The sequence below is a fragment of the Eumetopias jubatus genome, unplaced genomic scaffold (assembly GCF_037043125.1).
Source record: "Eumetopias jubatus isolate StellerSeaLion01/CBP00866 unplaced genomic scaffold, mEumJub1_p1.0 scaffold_9, whole genome shotgun sequence".
NCBI classification, from domain to species: domain Eukaryota; kingdom Metazoa; phylum Chordata; class Mammalia; order Carnivora; family Otariidae; genus Eumetopias; species Eumetopias jubatus.
Genome location: NW_028274815.1, coordinates 49,983,708 through 50,008,434, shown reverse-complemented (window position 1 = coordinate 50,008,434; position 24,727 = coordinate 49,983,708). Strand labels below are relative to the sequence as shown.

Sequence of the window (24,727 nt, the reverse complement as noted above, 5' to 3'; positions counted from 1 at the left end):
AGAATGCAGTGTGAAAAAGCAGTTGAGGAAAAGCCCAATTTAATCTGTACATATGACCGAGCAGCTTAGTAGGATCCTTGCAATCTGTCCCAAAAAATCCTTCATGACTTACTTATATTTGCACTATACTAATGAGACTGATACTCAGCTCTTATTGCCATATATATTTTAGGTGCTCAGAAATGTTCTTCACCTCTTTTTTATGGCATGGATAAACTTCTCTTATCAGTGGACATAGGAATATTGAAATGTTTTTTAAAAGAAAATAAAATTATTTTGCCATCTTGTATTTCTTTATCACATAAGATTTTCCTTTCAGTGTTTTGTGTCTTGTATTATTGTCAGATTAATCTTCCTAAAACATAGCTGATTACATTTTCCCTTTATTAAAATTTTCTGCAAGCTCTGCTTTTTATTTTTTTATTTTTTATTTATTTTATTATGTTATGTTAGTCACCATACAGTATATCATTAGTTTTTGATGTAGTGTTCCCTGATTCATTGTTTGCATATAACACCCAGTGCTCCATGCAGCACGTGCCCTCCTTAATGTTACATTTCATGTACAATAAAATTTGTACTCTTTAGCTTAGCTTGGGTTTCCATGCTCTGCTGAATTTTGCCTCAAACAGTTATTTTTTAATATTTCCCACCACTTTCTTTAATGTATTCTGTGATCTGGCTTGACCACAGAGTGACTGCTGTTCTTACAGACTTTTTGCTTTCCTGCCTCCTTGTCTTTGCTCATGCTTCACCTCTGCCTAAAATGTCTTTCTTCCTTCTTCTGCATATTTCAAAAAGCCTACTTATTTTCCGAGTTACAGTCTGTATTCTCCTTTCTTTGAAAACCTTCCTGAACTGGAAATTGTCTTTCTTCTGAACTGATACTCTATATATTTTCTGTCATTTGCTTCTCTACCGTGTATTGTTGCAATTTATTGTACATGTCTGACAGCTTCAATTTGAGTGACATCACCTTCTGATCACATTACAACACTCCTATTGCAGTACCTTTTTAATAGAAGCAGTTTAAGAGGTCAGTTTTTTGTCTTTCTTCAACTTCATGTCTACATTTGTGTTAATTGTACTACTTTGCCACTTTTATGTAGGATCCAATGATGCCATTGCTCCAGACTTCCCAGCGGAGGTGCTAGGCACGAGGGATGATGACCTACCAGTCACTGATAACATTAAACATAAAGAGGGGATCTACAGTAAGAGGGCGGTGGCTAAGCCAACCTTGCCAATGGGGGGGAAACCCCCTCAGAAAGATAATGCAGGTAACTGAATTGGCTTTGTATATTTTGTGGCCCTTTTTTTCCCCCTGGTTATCCTAAATGAGAATATTGTCCAGTCTTTATCTTATTTCTGGTGTTATACGAACTTTTCTGTTAGCTGTTTTATTGGGTATAAACAAGGTAAAATAGTTATGAAATCTTTTAAAATGCTTCACAGATTTCTTAAACCTATTTTATTTTCACTATGGGAAATAAAATATACTGCAACTTTTGAAGTGGAATATTATCTAATCGGCTATGTTTTAGAAACATAGGAAATCTTGATTAAAGTTGCTTCATGAATTTATCTGATGGTACAAACTAATATTTTCATAGATTGGATTTTGCAAGAAAGTATATGGCTCACATAGTGTTTTAAAGTTTCTTTTCATTTTGCTGCCAACATTTAAAAATAAGATTTTGGACTTCCCTTGAAAAATGAGAATGTCTGGTTACACTCAGCTTACATTCCCCCATGGCAGTAATCACCTGCCCCTGATGCTTGGCTGTTCCCTGCAGAGAAGATGTACATTCTCATGTGTGCTTCAAGTCCCCTCGCTTCTCAGAGCCAGTCTGCTTCATTCGTCCACCTTATCTGTCTGGTCACTATGGGTATTTGAGTTTTCAACCCTATCCCCAGATACAGGCCCCACTATTTTATGAAACTTTTTAATCTTTAAAGACCTGCTTGATTTTTTTCCTCTGCATTCCCGACATTGTACTTCCCTAGTTGATACATGGTTGTATTTATTAAATGGAGACTCCAGTGGCCACTGAAAATTCTACATGCATAATTCTCTGTGTTGCTTTATTCCATTTACTGTTTTTAATCCTGTGCATAGCTATTAGCTAAATAGGTACTGCTGATCCCAGGGCAATTTTTAAACATAGTATAGCTCTGTGTTCCAGTCTGGGTACATATTGTTGATTAATACATGCAATAAAGTAAAAAAATTCAGAAACATCCTTGAAATTGATAAACTCTAAATTCAGCATAAAGGTTACTACTGAAAAGACAGAGAATGGCATCTCTGAGGCTTTACACAGGGAATCATATCTGTAATGTTTTATTTCTTAAACTCTTTGGTAGACACATTATGTTATGTCTTTAGTACTCTATTGCTTTTCCGATTTCTTTGTTGAAAAATATTCATACTTAGCGATGAGCTGAACCTCTTTTTGACCCATTATAAAAACATAACCATTATTGTTATCCTAGTTCTTTTATTGGTGATTTTTAATATATTTAGTAACACTTTACACTTGAGTTTTCTCATATAATAAGAAAGAAAAGAGCTGATTTAAAAAAAAACAATAGGGGCGCCTGAGTGGCTCAGTCATTAAGCGTCAGCCTTCAGCTCAAGTCGTGATCCCCGGGTCCTGGGATCGAGCCCCGCATCAGGCTCTCAGCTCTGCAGAAAGCCTGCTTCTCCCTCTCCCACTCCCCCTGCTTGTGTTCCCTCTCTCGCTGTGTCTCTCTCTGTCAAATAAATAAATAAAATCTTTAAAAAAAAAAAAAAGATAAAAAAATTTAAAAAACCAATAAGGTAAATAAATCTTTAGTAAATATGACCAAGAAAAACAGAAAGAAAGTAGAAAATATTAAGCAATTTTAAAAGGATATAAGTTCAGGAGGTTTTTAAAAATCATAAGAGTACTATATATAAAATCTAGATGGTACAGATACTTTTCTAGGATGATATGAAATATCAAAATTGGCTCAATAAGTGACAAAAACTTTGAATAAACCAAAGAACTCAAAAGAGTTGTTCACATCCACTTTTATACTTTGAAAAAGACAACTGATTTTTTTTTTAACTTTTGTGTCAAACCAGTGAAGAACAGATTTCATTTAAAGTGGTATTTTAGGCTAAAATTAACAAGTTAGGAAACGACAGATGTTGGTGAGGATGCGGAGAAAGGGGAACCCTCCTACACTGTTGGTGGGAATGCAAGCTGGTGCAGCCACTCTGGAAAACAGTATGGAGGTTCCTCAGAAAGTTGCAAAGAGAGCTACCCTACGACTCAGCAATTGCAGTACTGGGTATTTACCCCAAAGACACAAATGTAATGATCTGAAGGGGCACCTGCACCCCAGTGTTTATAGAAGCAATATGCACAATAGCCCAACTATGGAAAGAGCCCAGATGTCCATCAATAGATGAATGCATAAAGATGTGGTATATATAGAGAATGGAATATTACTCAGCCATCAAAAAATGAAATCTTGCCATTTGCAACGACATGGATGGAACTAGACGGTGTTATGCTAAGCAAAATAAGCCAATCAGAGAAAGACAATTATCACATGATCTCACTCATATGTGGAATTTAAGAAACAAAACAGAGGATCATAGGGGAAGAGAGGAAAAAAACCAAACAAGACAAAACCAGAGAAGGAGATAAACCATAAGAGACTCTTAATCGTAGGAAACAAACTGAGGGTTGCTTGAGGGGGTGGAGGGGGGAGGGATGGGATAATTGGGTGATGGGCATTAAGGGGGCATGTGATATAATGAGCATTGGATATTATATAAGACTGATGAATCACAGGCCTGTACCTCTGAAACCAATAATACATTCTATGTTAATTAATTGAATTTAAATTTTAAAATGTTTTAAAAAGTAAAGTATTTTATTTAAACCATTGTTGTACACAGAAAAATAGGAAAAGCTTTTCAATTCATGTTGTAAACCCACCATAATTGTCACAACTTAAAAGCTGTGATGGGGCCTAGGAGATGCTTTTTTTTCTTAATATATAAAGAGGTTTGGGATTTTGTTTGGACTTTTTGGGGGGGACTTGCCTCTTGTGTTTATTGTCTTTTCCTTCTTTATGGAATTACATGATGTCATTATTCCAGATGCCCAAGTTCAAGTTTCCATCATTGGGGATGAGGACGTCTCAGATAAAAACCAGAAAAAGGAGATCTACAATAAAAAGGCAGTGACTAACGCTGCCCAACCTGAAGAAAAAGAATCCTTGCAGAAAACCACTGAAGGTAACTGAACTGGATTATCTGTATATTATTTTATTCTGGCCTTCTAAAATGAGTATAAACAGAAAAGTTTCTCTGTTCCCTTACTGTCTTCAACCTTTCTCTGTCTTGCTCATATGTGAAATAGAATATTAGCTGCAATTTTTTGGTATAGATTGGCAGGTAAAATTAACATTTTTAAAGCTCTTAAGACATTTCTGGACAACTTTGTGACTATAGTACACAAGTTAATCTCATTGCCAGAAATTCACATAATGGACTTTACTGATAAAAAATGCAGTTCCACAAGATGCTCTCTCTTTAATACTATTGTTGTACATAAACCTTTTTCTTTAGGAATTCAGCTTGTTTACTTCTTAAGTACATATCCAGTTAATTTACTTCAGTGGGATTATGCTGATTAAAAATGACTATAATAGTGTGTTAAAGTTAGGATTTGTTTTGGCTCTGAGAGATAAAAACAAAAACAAAGTAACATTGGCTTAAAGAAGACAGGAAATTATTTCTCTTTCTTGTAAAAATCTAGATGTGGACTCCACTGTATCAAGGAACAAAGCTCTTTCTCTCCTGTTGCTCCAACATTTGTAGCCTCCATTCTCCTGCATTAGCCAGCAGTCCTGTATTCTAGCCAGCAGAAAGGAAGAAAGGGAAAGAAAAAAGTATATTCCTTCTTTAAATACTTCTCAAATGTTGCATGTACCATTCCCCTTCCATTCTGTTGGCCGGACTTAGTCACACGTTCATACCAAGCTGTGTTGCCAGGAGGCTGGGAAATATAATCTTTATTCTGGTAACCATATGCCCAGTGAAGTCAAGGTTCTAAATTTTTTTTTTAATACAAAAATCTTCATTTTCACATGTGAAAGAAAGAATCACATGTTCATTCTGACAACTTTACCAGGCTTGGCCACCCAGTAGGTAACACACACCCTTAGTTACTTGGAAGGTTAAAGTGCATGGCTCTTTAAGTGATCAAGTTGGAGCAAAGTGGTCAATTTCCCCCCAGTTGGACCCCGGCTTCATCTTCCACAAGGACACCTTACTCAGAAGAAGCTGTGGGGTGGCTGCAATTGAACCTTGTCTCCAGATTATGAAACCAGTGAAGTTAGCAGGAGTCTTGTGGCTTCTTTCATTTCAGATTGTCATGTTTACTGAAGTGAAATTTTCTGAGTAGGGAGACCAAAGTACTGCCTGCTGAGTAAAACAAACAAACAAACAAGAAAACAACTCTGTAGTGTTCTAGATTGCAGGCAGGCAGCAGTAAGATAAATGTCAGTAGCCTGTTCCTGACGGATTATACAGCAGCCCTGGCTCAGAGATTTCTCTCCCTGCAAGGTTTTTTTGTTTTGTTTTTTTTAAGATTTTATTTTTTTTAAGTCATCTCTATACCCAGTGTGCAGCTGGAACTTACAACCTTGAGATCAAGAGTCGCATGCTCTACCGACTGAGCCAGCCAGGCATTCCTCCCTACAAGGTTCTTAAGGTTGAAAGATTCTCTGGCTTAATGTTTCCATGAATAACTCTCTTTGAATGACAGTAAGACAGGGCATTTGCCAGTCCTGTTATAGAAGAGTAGCAGTCCTCTGCTTATCAGACTGACAGTTGTGAAGTTCTCCATAGACAGATCCAAGGGGTGCCTGTTCTAGAATTAGGTAAACAAGTAGCATCATAGAAGTAACCGTACAGTCTGAAAATATTTGGATGTCTAAAGTGGGATTTGATTTCTGCTTCTCTTCTCAGCTGATGCTTACCTCTTATTTTCTCCAGTTGAGTTTTAAGTAATACTTTAAGAGCTTGGATATACTTGCTTTGTTTTTCTCTCCCCAAATAAACATTATCAAAATTTCTTTTACCCAGCAGGCCACCAAATCAAAATCTTCCAAAGCCCATTGTTTTTTTTTTTGTTGTTGTTGTTGTTTTGATTCTTCATTTTACTGTTTTGACATGAGTTCCTTTTTCAGAATTCTTTCCAAGGGCTGATGGCTAGGGCTGCTCTTGGGGGTATTATTCAGGGACCTAGGGATAGGACTAGGGACACTGGTTGCCTGTAGTTGCTTCTGTTTCAGATCTGAACTAGTTAATGGCTGGAAACAAGCTTTTGTGCTCATGAAGGAATGCACTTGGAGGAATTTGAAGGACACAAGATCCCCTCAACCTGTCCACTCTATTGTCAGGGTTTTATTTTAGAGGAAAGGAAAATGGATTTCAGAGGACAGCTGGTACTCTCTGCCAATATTATAAATAGAAACATTTTGGAGCATAATTAGCCACTTCTCTTTTTTTGTGTATTGCTTGTTCTCACAAGTTATGTTATATTCTGGGCAACATTTCAAAATTTTACCCCCCTTTTTTTCTGTTGCTTAATGAATGTTCTAGTAACAGATCCTGTTAATCTCACAATCAGAAAGTTTTTATTGCCCTTAAGAATAAAACCTAAACTCTTTTAGTACCGTCTTTCAGAATAGTAAAATCAGCTCCCAAACAACTTTTTAGATACCTCTTTTCCTTATAAATTCTATATTCAAATAATATACTTGCTCTATTTCTTAGATGTTCAGTTGCTTTCCTGACTTTCTTGTTTTTATATGTAGTTACCTTTGCCTAAAATACCTTTCTCTTTCTTTCTCAGTGTGTATCCCAGGTTAGCTATCTTCTAACACCCAAATCAGTTGTTATTTTACTCTAGAATTCTTTCATGATCCTCCTAGCTAGAAGTAGTTTCTCCCCTTTTGAGTACATACACTTCTTTCTCTTATGCAGTAATTCTTTTATTTTGTATGACATCTGTTTATGTATATCTTTTATTTATTTTAGAGAGAGAGAGAGAGTGCATGCACATGAGATTGGGGGAGGGACAGAGGGAGAGAATCTTTAAGCCGACTCCCCTGCTGAGCACAGAGCCTGACGGCAGGGCTCAGTCCCACGACCCTGAGATCATGACCTGAGCCGAAATCAAGAGTTGGATGCTTAACCAACCATGCCTGAGCCACTCAGGCACCCCATGTTTTTATATATTTTTTAACTCCAATATGGATTAATAGTTTCTAAACACATTTCTAAATGATCTTTTTTTTTTCTTCAATACCAGTAATAGTGCCTTTCACATATTAGATGCTTGAGAGGTATTTTAAAATATTTTTTTGTCAACTTCTTGTCTAGATACTGTGCTAATTTACCTCTCTTAGGTTCCAGTGGTCCTGCTGCTGCAGAGCACTCAGCTCGGCTACAAGACCTAAAGACGGAAAGTCTACCAGACACTAAAGCCATTAAACAGAAAGAGGAGATCCACAGCAAGAGGACAGTTCCTAAGGAAGCTTGGACAAAAGAAAAAGAATCCTTGCAGATAGATATTGCAGGTAATGGGATTGGGGCAGGGGGGTGGGGTGGGGAGTACAAGAGGAGTGACAGAGAGTGAGAGAGAGACAAGGCCTGTGTTTGTGTGTTTCCATTTTTTTCTTCTTTTTTTAAGATTTATTTATTTGAGAGAGAGAAAGCATGAGCAGTGGGAGGGGCAGAGGGAGAGGGAGAGAGAATCCTCAAGCAGATTCCCCACTGAACGTGGAACCCAATGTGGGGCTCAATCCCAGGACCCTGAGATCATGTCCCACGCCAAAAATCAAGAGTCGGATGCTCAACTAACTGATCCACCCAGGCGCTCCCCATTTTATTCTGATAATAACATTGCCTCACAATTTAAATAGAGATCCATTTTTCTTTTTCTTCTATTTTTTTCTTTCTCATGCAAATCACTTCATTATGTAAAATAATTACCACCTCTGGGAAAAGATACTGTGAACTTAGAAACAGGATTACAAATAAATACTTAAGGCGGATAATAATAGAAGTATCATGTCTCAGTACTGAAACTGGGGAAAGCCTAAAATCTGAAGGCATTGCAGAAGACCGTGATAAAGACAGAAAGAGCCTCAATACAAACTTTTAAAAAATAATAGTAAAAGCCAAGTAAAAGGCCATGTTTACCCATGGCCCCCTATTTCTAACATAAAAGAACATATAGAACATAACTCATTACTACCTAGCTGTCAGACTTTACCTCTAGAGGGAGATAGAACATACCTAGATAAGAAAAGAAAGAAGTCAAAGAGCTGATCTATCCATATTGTATTTTGCAAAGAGTCCAGATGCAGATGCTCACATCAAGATCAATAGATAAGATAATGTATAAGATAAATGATTTTCCACAGGATACCAAGATTACACAGTGGAGAAAGTACACTTTAACAAATGGTGTTAGAAAACTGGATATCCACATGCAAAAGAATGAAGTTGAACCCTTACTTTTTACCATATACAAAAATTAACTCAAAATGGATCAAAGATCCAAATATAAGAGCTAAATTAAAAAACTTTTAGAAGAAAACAAGGGAAAAGCTTCATGACATTTGATTTGGCAAGGATTTCTTGGATATGACACAGAAGCGCAGGCAACAAAAGCAAAAATAAATAAATTATACTACTCAGTTAAAAACTGCATTAAAGGACACAACAGGGTGAAAAGGCAACCTAGGGAATGGGGAGAAAATATTTGCAAATCATGGTAACTGGTTAATATCCAGACTATATACATGGAACTATTATAATTCAATAACAAAGAAACACAATTGAAAAATGGGCAAAGGACTTGAATAGACAGTTTTCCTAAGAAGATATATGACTAGCCAACAAGCATATTAAAAAATCCTTGAAATCACTGATCACCAGAGAAATGGAAATCACAAACCACAATGAGATACCACTCCACACCCATTAGGATGTTAACAAAAGGAACAGAAAGTAACTCTTATCCCAGCAATGCAGAGAAATTGGAAACCTTGTGCACTGTTGGTGTGAATATAAAATGTTGCGGCCATTATGGAAAATAGTATCAAGTTTCCCCAAAGAATTAGAAATAGAATTACCATGATTCAGCAATCCCACATCTGGGTATATATCCAAAATAATTCAAAGCAACATCTCAGAGATATCTGCATACTTATGTTCATCACAGTATTACTTACAATTAATCAAGTTACAGAAACAACCCATATGTCCATCAACAGATGAATGGATAAAGAAAATGTGGTACTGGGGCGCCTGGGTGGCTCAGTTGGTTAAGGGTCTGCCTTCGGCTCAGGTCATGATCCCAGGGTCCTGGGATCGAGCCCTGCATCAGGCTCCTTGCTCAGAGGAGAGCTGTTTCTCCCTCTCCCTCTGCTGCTCCCCTTGCTTGTGCTCTCTCTCTCTGTATCAAATAAATAAATAAAATCTTAAAAAATTAATTTAAAAAATGTGGTACATACATCTAATAGAATATTATGTAACCTTAAAAATGAAGGCAGTCCTGTCACATGCTACAACATAGATGAACTCACGGACTTTGTGCTCAGTGAAATAAGCCAGTTGAAAAATGACAATACCGTATATTTCACATATATGAAGTATCTAAAGTAATTGGAATTATAAAAACATAATATAGAAAAGTATTTGCGCAGGGCTGGTAGAAAGGGTGGAGGGAGAATTGGTGTTTAATGGATATGGTGTTTAATGTTGCAAGATGAAGATGTTCTAGAGTTCTGTGGCACAACAATGTGAATATACTTAACACTACTGAACTGTATACTTAAAAATGGTTAAGATGGTAAATTTAATGTTGTATGTTTTTTACCACAATAAAAAAAATGTATAAGATGAAGAAACAAAATTGCAACTCAGCAGTGGGTAGTGTAGGAGACATAGTTTGGAAAAGAAAGGTGGGACTACAATCTGTAAAAGCATGTTCTAGAAAACAAATTTTTTCCTAAATGTTTTACACTATGAATAATTATAGAAGACATGAAATGTATTAAATAAAGTTTAGATAATAACAAGAGGTAAAGAGATTCAGGGGATCAGAGAACAAATTGAAGGAAAAGAATTGTAACAAAAAAAGGAGATGAAAGCCATTAGAAAAAATAATTTGAGGAATGACAGTGGAGATCTAACACAGTGATAACTGTTAGTGTCTCTAAAGAAGATAACAAAAAATAATAACATAAATAAGGAAAACTGAACCTACAATTTAAAAGGACCTACCCCAGTCCTAGGGGAAAATTTGTGTGTAATAATCAACACACAGACTTATGTTGATGATAGTATTGAACGTTAAAGAAAAAGAGCACATTGTACCAGCATCCACACTGAAAAAGCAAGGCAAAAAAACAAAAAAATCAGCAAGGAGACAGGCAGAAGAAAGGCAGGCTAAAAGAAGTATAAGTGAACTATTTTCATCTTTTAAGTTGATAAATCAAGAAATAAGTGTGTAAGTTGTATTTAAAATTGTAAGTTATTTCTAAAAGAATTAAACTATAAAACATCTAAAACATTTAGAAAAATGGTAGGAGTAACGGGAGAGTAAAGGGAAGGGAAATGAAAAAAAATAAATTTGTAACAAAAGAAAAAATACCGGGTGCCTGGGTGGCTCAGTCAGATAAGCCTCTGCCTTCCGCTCAGGTCCTGATCCCAGAGACCTGGGATCAAGCCTCGAATCCGGCTTCCTGCTCAGTGGAGAATCTGCTCCCTCTTCCCCTCCCCCTGCTCGTGCTCCCTCTCTCTCTCTCTCTCTCTCTCTCAAATAAATCTAAAAAGGAAAAAATACATAAAATAGAGAATGGAAAACATATAAGACTGTATAAACATTGGCACGCTTGGGTGGCTCAGTCGGTTAAGCCTCCCACCCTTGATCTCAGCTCAGGTCTTGATCTCACGGTTGAGAATTTGAGCTGCACATTGGGCTCCGCTGGGTGTGGAGCCTACTAGAAAGAAAAAACAAAACAAAACAACACTACATATATTTATGGACTAAATTCATCAATTAAAAAAACTCAGGTTAAAAAACAAACTCAGTTCCATGCTATATAGCAGACACCTTAAAAACAAAGTGACTCAGAATGGTTTCCTTTTAGAAAACTAGAGACTTATCAAAAGGAAATTTGGAAAAATGATATTGATATAGACAACCAAAGTGTTGTAGGAATCAAGGAGGAATATTTTTATACTGATTTGCAATCCACAATAAGGCTATAACACATACGTCTTCAACCATGAATTAGCATAAAAATATATATAAAATGAAAATGAAAACATTCTTAAGTGGGGAGAGGGAACTTTCCTTTGGGATGGGAGGAATGCAGAACAGACTATAAACTAACAAAACTCTAGAGACCTCTCAAGGAGAAATGGACAATACAGAATAATAGTAGAGAGGTTGAGTACCCATGCTTACATCATGAGAGATCATAGAAATGAAATTTTTTATGAAAAGCATAGTTAAAAATACATCTGGGAATAATGCAAGTAATGAGGGTGATCTAATAGATATGTATAAATGTTTGTATGCTTTAAAAAATCTTTAAATAAAACTTTTCAGATGCCCATAGAACATTTCTAAAGAGCTTTATTGATATATAATGCACATACTATACAATTCACCCGTTTAAAATGTACAGTTCAATGGTTTTTACCCTATTCATAGGTATGTGCAGCCATCAACACAGTTGATTTTAGAATGTTTTCATCACCTCAAGAACAAACCCTATACCCTTAGCTATCACCCCTCCTACCCCCTCATCACTGCCTCCTGATCTACTTTGTCTTTATAGATTTCTCTATTCTGGACCTTAATACAATAATTAATTAATATGGAATCATATAAAATGTAGACTTTTGTGACTGGCTTTTTTTTTTTAAAGATTTATTTATTTATTTGAGAGAGAGAGTACATGAGAGAGGGGAGGGCCAGAGTGAGAAGCAGGCTCCCCGCCGAGCAGGGAGCCTGATGCGGGACTCAATCCCGGGACTCCGGGATCATGACCTGAGCCAAAGGCAGTTGCTTAACCAACTGAGCCACCCAGGCGCCCAGTGACTGGCTTCTTTTAACTCAGCATGATGTTTTCAGATTCATATAAGTTATAACACATATCAATATTTTATTCATTTTAATGGCTAACTAATATTCCATCATATGTATATGCCACATTTTATCCATTTGCCCATTAATGGACATTTGGGTTGTTTCTACCTTTTGACTATGATAAATAATGCTTCTGTATAAATATTCATATACAAGTTTTTGTGTGGACATATGTTTTCATTTCTCTTGGGTATATACCTAGGAGTAGAATTGCTGGGTTATATGATAACTTTAAATTTAATCGTTTAAGGGGCGCCTGGGTGGCTCAGTCGGTTAAGCGGCTGCCTTCGGCTCAAGTCATGATCCCAGGGTCCTGGGATCGAGCCCCGCGTCGGGCTCCCTGCTCAGCAGAGAGCTTGCTTCTCCCTTTCCCTCTGCCTGCCGCTCTGCCTACTTGTGCTCTCTCTCTGTCTGTCAAATAAATACATTTTTAAAAAATCTTTTAAAAAAATTAATCATTCTAGGAACTCTCAGACTGTTTGCCAAAGTTGCTGCATTATTTTACATTCCCACTAGCAGTATGTGAGGATTCCAGGTTCTCAACAACCTCAGTAAGACGTCTTATTATCTGACTTTTTTAAAGATTTATTTATTTATTTGAGAGAGAGAGAGCAAGTGTGGGGAGGAAGGGCAGAGGGAGAGGGAGGGGGAGAGAAAATCTCAAGCTGAGCATGGAGCCTGACGCGGAGCTTGATCCCACGACCCTGAGCTGAAACCAAGAGTTGGTTGCTTAACTGACTGCGCCACCCAAGTGCCCCCTGACTTTTTGATTGTACCTATTCTAGTGGGTATCAACTGGTATCTCATTTTGCTCTTGATTTGCATTTCCCTTATGACTAATGATGTTAAACATCTTTTTGTGTGCTTATTGGTCAATTGTACATCTTTGAGAAATATCTATTCAGAACCTGCTGTGGTTGTTACTTGGGTTATTTCTCTTTTTATTGAGTTCTAAGAGTTATTTATGTATTCTAGATACATTTTTTCTATCAAAATCTATCTATCTATCTATCTATCTATCATTAGTTTCCACTCTGATCTTTATAATTTCCTTCCTTCTGTTTGCTTTAGTTTTAGTATGCTCTTTTTCTAACGCTTAAGGTGGAAGTTTAGGGTTTTTATCTGAGATCTTTCTGCTTTATTGTTATAGGCATTTACAACCATAAATTTTCTTCTTAAGATTTAGCTGTATCTGGGCACCTGGGTAGCTCAGTTGGTTAAGTGTCCAACTCTTGGTTTCTGTTCAGGTTGAGACCTAGGGGTCATGGGATCAAGCCCTGCATCGGACTTCTTTCTCAGATATTATTTATTTGTCAGAGAGAGAGCACAAGCAAGGGGAGCGGAAGGCAGAAGCAGGCTCCCCGCTGAGCAAGGAGCCTGATGTAGGATTCGATCCCAGGACCCTGGGATCATGACCTGAGCTGAAGTCAGATGCTTAACCCATTGAACCACCCAGGTATCCCTCAAAACTATCTTCTAACACTTATCAGAGTTTACATGACAGTTAAGCGTCTTCAGGTCCCAAAAATAGAGTGAAAGCAGGAACCCACCATACAGATAATTAAGCACTAAAGCAGACTATCACCTTAAGGGTTTCAGCTGAATTCTGTAGATGTGGGATTTTCTTTCTTTCTTTCTTTCTTTCTTTCTTTCTTTCTTTCTTTCTTTCTTTCTTTCTTTCTTTCTTTCTTTCTTTCCTTCCTTCCTTCCTTCCTTCCTTCCTTCCTTCCTTCCTTCCTTCCTTCTTTTTTTTTTCTTTTTCTGTGGTGAGCAGCAAAGCAGTTTATTGAGTGATAGTAAAGTTTATTGAGTGATAGTACAAAGCGCCCAAAGAGGGAGGGGACCCGAGAGTGTTGCCGTGGGATTTATTTTTAATGTCTACATGAAGTCGGGAACAAAATATAGAACTAAGGGCACACCCATAGTGAAAAAGTCCTGCTTGGGTTTCCAGTAGGCTCCAATCTAAGTAAAAGAATAAATAAGAAAGAAACACATCCGTGCAAAAGAATAAAGCAAGGAAATTCGCCTGTCTCAACCTTGGTAATGAGTTCGGGGAAAGAAGGCAGTGGCAAATTTATCCTGAAATTTGTAACTACACACCAACTCTCACACAGGTTTATAGTTGTGAATTTTGCACTGGTACAATCTATTGGTGCAGTGAACTACATGTTATCTGAAAATTCGCCAGCCCAGAATTTTATTTAAAATAGCTGTAGCAGGGCGCCTGGGTGGCTCAGTCGTTATGCATCTGCCTTCAACTCAGGTCATGGTCCCAGGGTCCTGGGATGGAGCCCCGCATCGGGCTCCCTGCTCGGCAGGAAGCCTGCTTCTCCCTCTCCCACTCCCCTTGCTTATGTTCCCTCTCTCGCTGTGTCTCTCTCTGTCAAATAAATAAATAAAATCTTTAATAAATAAAATAAATTAATTAAATAAGTAAATAAAATAGCTGTAGCTTGGTAGTGCCAACTCCTATGCCTGAAGGCTGAAGCAGATGCACATCTCTAAAGAAATTTCAAGTGAAACCTCAAAATATTCCCCCAAATACCAAACTTGTAGGCACCATTAGTGAAAAGGCATAAAAAATAAAAAGGAGAAATGAGACCCACAAAGACATATTTTTAGGGCTCCTGGGAAAAATGACTGATTCTATGGTTGGATCAAGAAATATAGAAGATGAGCCAGGAACATCTTGTAGTGCTGAAAATAAAGAGAAAACCTTGCAGTGATAAGTATGTCAAAGGGACACAAGGGCCAAGTAAAAGAGCTCCCAGTGACCAAAGTTGCAGCAAGTTGAGCAATATAGTAGTATTGAATTATAACCAAAGTGTAAATATCCATGAGTCCATATTGATATAAATAAATGATTAAATAAATAAACAGGAGCAAATAGACAATTCTGTGCAGAATTCCAAATGTATGAGTATGTATGGAGTATGTAGACACTCTACCCTTAAGGAGACAGAGCATAACTCCTTACTCTTTAAGAGTATATTGCTCATAGTAACTTCCTTCTAAGGAGTTTAGTATAGGAAGGGGAAAGAGTGAGTTTATAGTGAAGAACGCTGACAGGAACCTCAGCCAGGTAGTCAAAGTTAACACCAACAGAGATGAGTCATGCTGATGGTATCTACCCTTAATATGTGATGAGAATGGTACTTTAAAGTCTTCCTCCCCAAAACCTATAACGTTAGTCTAGTCATGAGAAAAACATCAAAAACCCAAATGAACATTCTACAAAATATTTGATCAGCACTTCTCAAAACTGTCAGGGCCATGAGAAGCCTGGTTGGCTCCGTCGGTTAAGTGGCTGCCTTCAGTTCAGGTCATAATCCCAGGGTCCTGGGATTGAGTCCTGCATTGGGCTCCTTGCTCAGCAGGGAGCCTGCTTGTACTCCCGCTCACTCGCTCTCTCGTGCACACTCTCTCTCTAGCAAGTAAGTAAATAAAATCTTAAAAAAAAAAAAAAAAGGAAGAAACTGTCAGGACCATGAAAAACAAAAATCTGGGGAACTGTCACAGACCAGAATAACCTAAGGAGATATGATAACTAAATGTAATGCAGTATTTGTATATGGGATCCTGGAACAGAAAAGAACATATACTAAGGAAATCAGATAGAGTGTAGACTTTGGTTAATAATAATGCATCTTTATTGGTTCATTAAATGTAATAAATGTACTATATTGATGTAAGGTGTTAATAATAGAAGAAACTAGGAACGAAGTATAGGGAAGTATTTGTACTATCTTTACAGTTTTTCTGAGACTATTCTAAATCAAAAGGTTTATATGAAAAAATTCATGCATTAAAAAACAACTCATGCATGTTGTGATGAACACTGGGTGTTATACACAACTAATGAATCATTGAACACTACATCTAAAACTAATGTACTATATGTTGGCTAACCATAATAAAAAATAATATAAATAAAAAACTCATGCATCCATACTGATTTTAAAACAGATAGATAAGATTCGTTGAGTAGATAGATAAGAAAAGGGGCAGCTCCTCTTTATAGTACAATGCCAACTAAACATAGGAGGAAAAATAGAGTCGGAAAATCTCTGTACTCTAACCCTCATAGTAATAATAGATTTAAGCAAGAATCATCCGTGGATGATAAAACCAGTGAGTGAAAATTTATGGGGGAGAATATTTATTCAGCCTCAAAATATCCCACAGTATCTTCCCACATTGCTCATTAATCTCAAAGGGGAAACAGTTAACCTTTACAGTAGAGAACTCCGGATATCAAAATTAACATCCACCAGTAATAGGACACGCTGAAGTTAATAACGTACTTCACGTGTGATGTACTTAGAAGGACACATTACTCCTATAGAACTGTTCAAAATGCATAACATTCATCACAGTGAAACAGGAAATTCAATCTGAAGGACATTCTACAAATAACTGGTCTGTCCTCTTCAAATATGTAGGTGTCATGAAGGACAAAAGCTGAGAAACTATTCTAGGTTAAAGGATACTAAAGAGACATGGCAGCTAAATGTAGTCATGATCCTAGATTGGACTTTAGCCCAAGGGGAAAAATTCTACAAAGGACAGTTTGGGGAAAATTGCTGAAATTTGAACATAAACTTCACATTAGTATCATGTCAATGTTAAATTAGATGTGTTTGATAATGGTATGTAAGAGACTACCTTTCTTTCTAGGGTATACATCCTATAGTATGTGAAAAGGCAGAGTGAAAAAGACATGACGTTTATAACTTATTCCCTGGTGGTTCAGATAAAATATTAATAATATATGTACATATATGTTTATAGTTGTGAGAGATAAAGCCACTATAGCAAAATGTTAATAATTGATGAATCTAAGAGAAATATATGTAAGTTCATTATACTGTTTTGCAGCTTTTTGGTAGGATTGGAATTTGTTTTTTGTTTTTTTTTTTTTTACAAAATAAAGTTCCTCTTTACCAGAAAGAGTCTGAAAAAGATGATGGAGATGGTATAGGGTTTAGCCATACAAGGTATTAAACTGAACTATAGAACAGTAATAGTTAAAAGGATGCTATTGGGGCAAGAGACTGAGAGTGGGCTCATTAATGGAAATAAACTTAAAAACAGCGAGAATCTATTCCATGATAAAAGTGCCATTTCACATCAGTTTGGAATAGATGGATTATTCAACAAATCATGCCAAGATGCTTACGTAGCATTTAGGGACGTGAAGTACAGACTTAAGTTGTAGTCCTATTTTCTCTAACCAAAATTCATATATATCAGAGATGTAAGTGTTTAAGTGCATGAGATCATAAAAGTTCTAGATGAAGGTATGGATTATTATTAATAAGGTGAGGTGACAAAATCTAAAAGTCATAAAGGCAAAGATCTGATAAATTTGTCTACATTTTTAAATTTAAGTTTCTGTATGGTGAAAAAATACCATATGCAAGGTCAATTTATAAGTGGAAAGTAGGAAAACAATTTTAAACTGATATTGAGAAAAGGGAGCTAATTTTCTTAATATGCAAAGAACTTTTATAAATCAAAGACAGTCTAACAGACAATCAAAGGACATGAGCAGGAATTTTATGGTAAAAGAAATACAAATGGCCATTAAAGATATGAAATAATACTTAGCCTTTTTAATTATTAAAGAAATATACTAAATCACAGATTTTTTTCTAAGCCCTTTAGATGAAAAAATTTGATGCCAATAAAAAGTATTGTTGGGGTATGGGGAAACGTACATACATTTTCACAATACTATTGTTAGAAGTCCAAATTTATGGCAAATTTTTCGAGGAGTAGGGCAGTTTGGCAATATCTAACTGTTGTGAGTTTATTAAATTAACATTTGTTAACAAGTAGAGCTCTGGGATGTTCAATGGCTCAACAAAAGAGCACAGGGAAATTGAATTAGAGAAGTTTATTATTCACAGGTCCTAGAGGAGGTACATGGCATGCTTTGGGGGGCTACACAGGGAGGTCAAGGCAGGGTGCAGGCAGAGAGAGTACATGCTTTTATTGGGGTCTACAGGTGGAGCTGTTTGGGGTTCCTAGGCTAAGGCTGGATTGGTCAGTTCAAAATCAGAAATAACAGTATTTTGGTAAGCTTGGCAGGGGTTTTGTCTAAGTGGGGGTGCATATGAAAAGGCCCTGGGAGGTGGGGGAGACTGCTTATCACAAGGATTTCTGGGGAAATCATATAGGGAACTAAATTTACTTTTGACTCTGCAGGTTGTTCTCTAGGGCATGCATTCAAGGGAGGGACTAGTATCAGTTCAAAGCCCCTGCAGGTCACTTGCCCCCACAAAATGGATGCTGAGGCAGTAATATTATGGACCACTTTATCTAAACTCTCAACACTGACTAAAACTGAAATAAATGTCCCTTTCACCCAGCATTTCCACTCGCAGGAGTTAGACACATAAAATTGTACCAAACGTATAAAATCATACATACACACACCACACATAAAGACATTCACTGCAGCATTCTTCAGAATAAACCATTGGAAATAACCTAAATATCTAGTTAAATTATGGTATGTCAAATCAATTAGTATAAAATGTTTGCATTTACATAAAATATTTTTTTCATTGAACAAATATTTTTGCATTACTTAGCAGGATTTTATCTAAATGGATATACAAAACCTGCTTAATAGTTGCTATTACTGGAAACTGGGCCGGGGGCTTAGGAATAGCAGGGAGACCTTTTTCACCTTAAATTCTCTGCATTATTTGAATATTTTACAATGAACATGTTTAACTTTAATTTTTAAAAAGTGGCATATCATATTTTTAATATATTTGGATATATTTGGGGGAATTTTGTGAGTGCTATGTATAAAACTAATGCATTATCAGAAGTAATCAGATAACCACTTCAACTGATTTGACCTTTACTCTTAAAGAAGTGCCATAAGGGGTCCCTGGGTAGCTCAGTTGGTTAAGCATATGACTTTTGATCTCAGCTCAGGTCTTGATCTCAGGGTCATGAGTTCAAGCCCACACTGGGGCTTTAAAAAAAAGGGGGGGGTGCCATGAGATAATGATTATCTAGTCTCATCATTCATTGAGTCCATTATACTCAGTGAACTCAGCTTGCTCATTTTCTACTCTTTACTATATATTTTACTTCAGCCCCCAGTCAGTGGGACTGTGTTGATTAAAAATACTGATATTAGAAAACAAATATATGTTACAGTAATGTTACCTGTTTCCTCATTCTTTTACTTTTGCTTTTTTTTAAAAAAAAAAAAGATTATTTGAGAGAGAGCGCGAGAGTGAGCATGAGCTGGGGGGGAGGGACAGAAAGAGAGGGAGAGAGGATCTCAAGCAGACTCCTTGCTGAGTGCGAGCCCGACGCATGGCTGGATCTCATAACCCTGAGATCATGACCTGAGACAAGATTGTGACCTGAGCCGAAATCAAGAGTTGGTCACTTAACCAACTGAGCCACCCAGGCACTCCATATTTTTGCTTTATTTTTTAATGTATTCTATCTGGCCCTTCGAAATTTTGCTTCTTTTATCCTGTTCCTATGGTATCCTTCTTGAAATACAGCCATAATCATGTTACTCCTCTACTCAAAATGGTATAGTGGGTCTTAATTTCCATTAAGAATAAAGTTAAGGTCCTTAGGCTAGTGTTCCAGGCTCCACATAATTTGTCCCCAAATATCTACCTACCTACCTACCTACCGTTCGTTCATTCGTTCTTTCTTTCTTTCTTTCTTTCTTTCTTTCTTTCTTTCTTTCTTTTGGCCATTTATGTCTTCTTTGAGGAAATGTCTGTTCAAGTCCTTTGCCCAGTTTTTCTGCTGGATTATTATTTTACTACTGAGTTATATGAATTCTTTATATATTTTGGAGATTAACCTCATCTCAGATATACAGTATGCACATATTTTCCCATTCCATATGTTGCCCTTTCACTTTGTTTATTTTTTCCTTTTCTGTGTAGAACCTTTTTATTTTGAGGTAGTCCTGCTTGTTTATTTTTGTTTTTGTTGCCTGTGCTTTTGGGGTCACATCCATGAAATCATTCCCAAGATCAGTGTCGTGAAACTTTTCCCCTTTGTTTTCTTCTAGGAGTTTTATAGTTTCAGGTCTTACATTTAAGCCTGTAATCCATTTTGAGTTGATTTTTTTTTTAAGATTTTGAGAGACAGAGCATGAGCAGGGGAGGGTCAGAGAAAGAGTAAGAAGCAGACTCCCTGCTGAGCAGGTAGCCTGACCCAGGACTCGATCCCAGAACCCTGAGATCATGACCCTAGCTGATGGCAGATGCCTAACCAGCTGAGCCACCCAGGTACCCCTTGAGTTGATTTTTGTGTATGGTGTAAGGTAAGGGTCCATTTCATTCTTTTGCCTATGGATATCTAGTTTTCTAACACGATTTGTTCAAGAGCCTGTTCTTTCCCCTCTGGGTATTCTAAGCACTCTTATTGAAGGTCAGTTGACCATATGTGGGTGGATTTATTTCTGGGCTCTCTGTTCTGTTGGTCCCAAGTAACCTTTCCTACCTTATTTTATCTGTTGCCTTTACTTGTAAGTTGTATAGCCACATAAACTGAATGTTTACATTCAACTATTTGCTTAATGCTTTCCCACTTTTATGCCTTTGCTTATGCTACTTAATGAAACAAGGGGAAAGGCCAGCATAATTGGAATATAATTATCAAGGAGGAGAGTAATGCATAGTGAGGTACATGTACACCTCATTAAGGAGTTTGAGTTTTGTTCTAAGAGTAAGAGAAAGTTGTTAAACAGAAAATGATAGGTCCAGTTTACATTTTTGAAGATTACTGTTTGAAGAACAGATTGGAAGAGGACAAGAATGGGTGACTCCCCCCCGCCCCCAGCCTTTTTCTTGCTTAATTACTCTGGCCAGGGCTTCCAGTAGCATGTTGAATAAAAGTGGCAAGAGTAGGTATCCTTGTCTTGTTCCTGATCTTAAAGGAAAGGCTTTCAGTTTTTTACCATTGAGTATGATGTCAGCTATGGTCTTGTCATATATGACCTGCATTATGTTGAGGTACATTCCTTCTATACCTATTTTGTTGAGAGTTTTTGTCATGAATGGATATTGAATTTTCTCAAATACTTTTTCGGCATCTGTTGAGATGATATATGATTTTTATCCTTCATTTTGTTAGTTTGGTATATCACATTGATTGAATTGTGGATGTTAAACCATCCTTGAATCCCTGCAATAAATCCCACTTGATCATGATGTATGATCCTTTTTATATATATGCTAATATTTTGTTGAGGATTTTTGCTCCTGTGTTCATTAAGGATATTGGCTTGTAATTTTCTTGTCTTGTAGTGTCCTTGTCAGGGTAATAGTGGCCTCATAAAATGAGTTTGGAAGTGTTCCCTCCTCTTGTACGTTTTGGAAGACTTTGAGAAGATTTTGTATTCTTTAAATGTTGATAGAATTTACCAGTGAAGCTATCTGGTCCTGGACTTTTGTTTGTTCGGAGGTTTGAGAGTCTTTATACTTTAGGTATAAAAGCAGATCCATGTATCTTACTGTAGTCTGGGGAAATGTCTTAGGGATTCTCAGAGTAATGAAAATTCTGGTTGCCACTAATCTATAGTGTGGGCAAAAAGGATCCCATAGTCACAAGTGTTACTTTGTTGCATGTATATATCTTTGTTTCTACACATGACTTGGAACTCCAGAAATGTGTATATTATTGTTTACAGTTAGGGTTTATAATTGTAAGATGTTCTTATATCTAAAAATGCCTGTTTTGACATTAGAATAATGACTGTCAAAAACTGAAGATGAAGATGGTAAGTTTTTTTAAAGGTTTTATTTATTTATTTATTTGAAAGAGAGAATGAGATAGAGAGCATGAGAGGGGGGAGGGTCAGAGGGAGAAGCGGGACTCGATCCCGGGACTCCAGGATCATGACCAGAGCCGAAGGCAGTCGTTTAACCAACTGAGCCACCCAGGCACCCACAGATGGTAAATTTTATGTTAGGTGTATTTTACCACAATAAAAAAAATTGGGGGGAAATGTGAAGATGGTTCAGAGAAAGGAATTTTAAAAGCCTCTAAGGCACATGAAGAGTTTTTTTTAATCCCACCTGTTTAATTACTGATGATGAAAATGAAATCTCAGGTTTCTTAGCTGAAAATAAGGTTAACAGTACCTCCTTCTGTTTTATCAACAAGATGAAAGGAAAAAAGATAGAGCGCACATATCGTAATATTCCACATGTAGCAGGCAGTGAATATATAACAGTTGCTGTTATAATCCAGAGAACTAAAGTACCTTCCTAAGGTCACACAGCCAGTCTATGGCAGAATCTAACCTAGAATCCAAGTCTTTTGACCCTTAGTCCTTTAAAGTTTTATTGTGTCATCTGGCCTGTAGGCACATGGCTAGAATCCTTTGTGTAGGCAGTGAATTCCTGAAACTTTAGCTAAAACTGTTCTTTCCTTAGGTCTTTGTTCTCTATCTAGAGAATTAAGTGTGGATATCATTTCTAAACGGAATGCAAATATTTTGAAAGTCCTTTAAAATCTTTTTCTTTCTCCTTTTCAGAGTCCAAATGTCATTCAGAATTTGAAAATACTACCCATTCTGTCTTCAGGTCGGCCAAGTTTTACTTTCATCATCCAGTGCACCTACCAAGTGATCAAGATTTTTGCCATGAATCCTTAGGGAGGAGTGTTTTCATGAGACATTCTTGGAAAGATGTCTTTCAGCATCATCCAGACAAACAAAGAGAACACACTCGTCTTCCTTCCCCTCATCAAAACATGGAAAAGACAAAGGCAGATTATACCAGAATAGAGAGCCTCAGTATCAATGTAAACTTGGAAAACGAAGTGATGCATACTGCTAAAAGTCGGGCTAGAGATTATCCAAAAAGTGACAAACAAATTAATGATCAAAAAAAGGATCATAATGTCACCCCACAGCCAACAGCTCAGCACACTGTGAGTTTGAATGAACTCTGGAACAAGTATCAGGAACGAAAGAGGCAACAGAAACCTCCTGAGTTCAGTGACAGGAAAGAACTATCCTTGGTGGAGCGACTTGATCGTTTGGCTAAACTTCTTCAGAATCCCATCACATACTCTCTCCGGACCTCTGAAAGCACACAGGATGACAGCAAAGGGGAACGAGATGTTAAGGAATGGAGTGGTAGACAGCAACAGCAGAAAAACAAGCTTCAGAAAAAGAAGCGGTATAAGAGCCTAGAGAAATTCCATAAAACTGCAGGAGAGCTTAAAAAAAGCAAGGTGCTTTCTACTCATCAAGCTGGGAAACCCAATCAGATTAAAATTGAACAGATTAAATTTGATAAGTATATCCTGAGAAAACAGCCAAGTTTTCATTATAAAAACAATACTTCTTCAGATTCTAGACCCTCAGAGGAGAGTGAGCTGCTTACAGACACCCCCACCAACATCGTTTCCACCACCACTTCTCCTGTGGAATCAGACATATTGACCCAAACAGATAGAGAGGTGGCTTTGCATGAGAGGAGCAGCTCTATTTCTACCATTGACACAGCCCGACTGATCCAAGCTTTTGGCCAGGAAAGAGTTTGTCTGTCACCCAGGCGAATTAAATTATACAGCAGCCTCACCGACCATCAGAGAAGATACTTTGAGAGGCGGAACAAGAAGAACAAGAAAGCATTGAATACGGGTCATCCCCAAATGACTTCTGAGCACACCAGAAGGAAACACATCCAGGTACATGGCTACAAATTCCATCTGGCATTGTGACTGCCTTTTTCATGGACTTTTTAGTTAAGCTTTGCACACAGGTGAACAAAAAGCCAATTGCCCTTTCCTCACTTTAACATTTCTTACCAACTGGAAAAGAGTGAGAAAGTGTAGTACAGTGCTATTGTGAGTTGTCATTCTTTTCATCAAAACTCAGTTACGAATTGCCCTTTGGACGAAGGGCTTTGCTGCTAAATGCTTCAGAATCTGCAAAGTGTACCCCTGGCACAGGGGAGCTTCCAATTTAGGATGATCTCCATTCTGAACAATAGTGCCTGGCTTTTTTTGTTTATTCGTTCCTCCCTGTCTTTCAAGAAATTTTGAGGTGCTTTTAAACACATACATAGATATACACATACACATATATATATACACACACACATATATAAGTAATAAAATAATGATTTTTTTTTTTAGTAAATGAAGAATTAGAACAATAGAAAATTAAATTGAAGCCAGGGAGGGGTGAGCTACAACATGATTTTTAAAAATAAATAAATGAAGGGTTGTGAGTGATGGGAAGACAAGTTGGGAGAGCAATATACATGTGGGTATGGTTGCTAGAAGTGAGCCACAAATTTCGCTCTATTTTCTAGCAGTTGGTGTTGCTAGAATTTTGTGATCAATTACGTAAGTCTGTAATATAAAAACAAACTAAATTTTCAAAAGCATTATAGATATTTCTGATACTAAGACCTACGAGAAATTTCTCTTATCTATCCTCATAAAGAAGGCACACGGTGTATATAAGAGTCTTCAACAGCATC

General features: G+C 37.1%; 1 protein-coding gene and 1 pseudogene across 4 annotated transcripts in view; one reads left to right on the top strand and one right to left on the bottom strand.

Annotated features, from left to right (window-relative positions):
• The window catches only part of ALMS1 (ALMS1 centrosome and basal body associated protein), a 208,625-nt gene that overhangs the window by 147,375 nt on the left and 36,523 nt on the right, over positions 1-24,727 (top strand). For 2 of the 4 annotated variants that reach the window (XM_028116263.2, XM_088026458.1), the window contains exons 13-16: positions 1,110-1,280; positions 4,142-4,279; positions 7,462-7,632; positions 22,765-23,927. In XM_028116263.2, coding sequence (XP_027972064.2) covers positions 1,110-1,280; positions 4,142-4,279; positions 7,462-7,632; positions 22,765-23,927 — 1,643 coding nt within the window. Of the gene's footprint in view, positions 1-1,109; positions 1,281-4,141; positions 4,280-7,461; positions 7,633-22,764; positions 23,928-24,727 lie in introns of those variants that run through there. The other 2 variants (XM_088026460.1, XM_088026459.1) reach the window with 2 other exon arrangements.
• On the bottom strand, positions 5,744-6,537 carry LOC114218967 (aurora kinase A pseudogene; annotated as a pseudogene).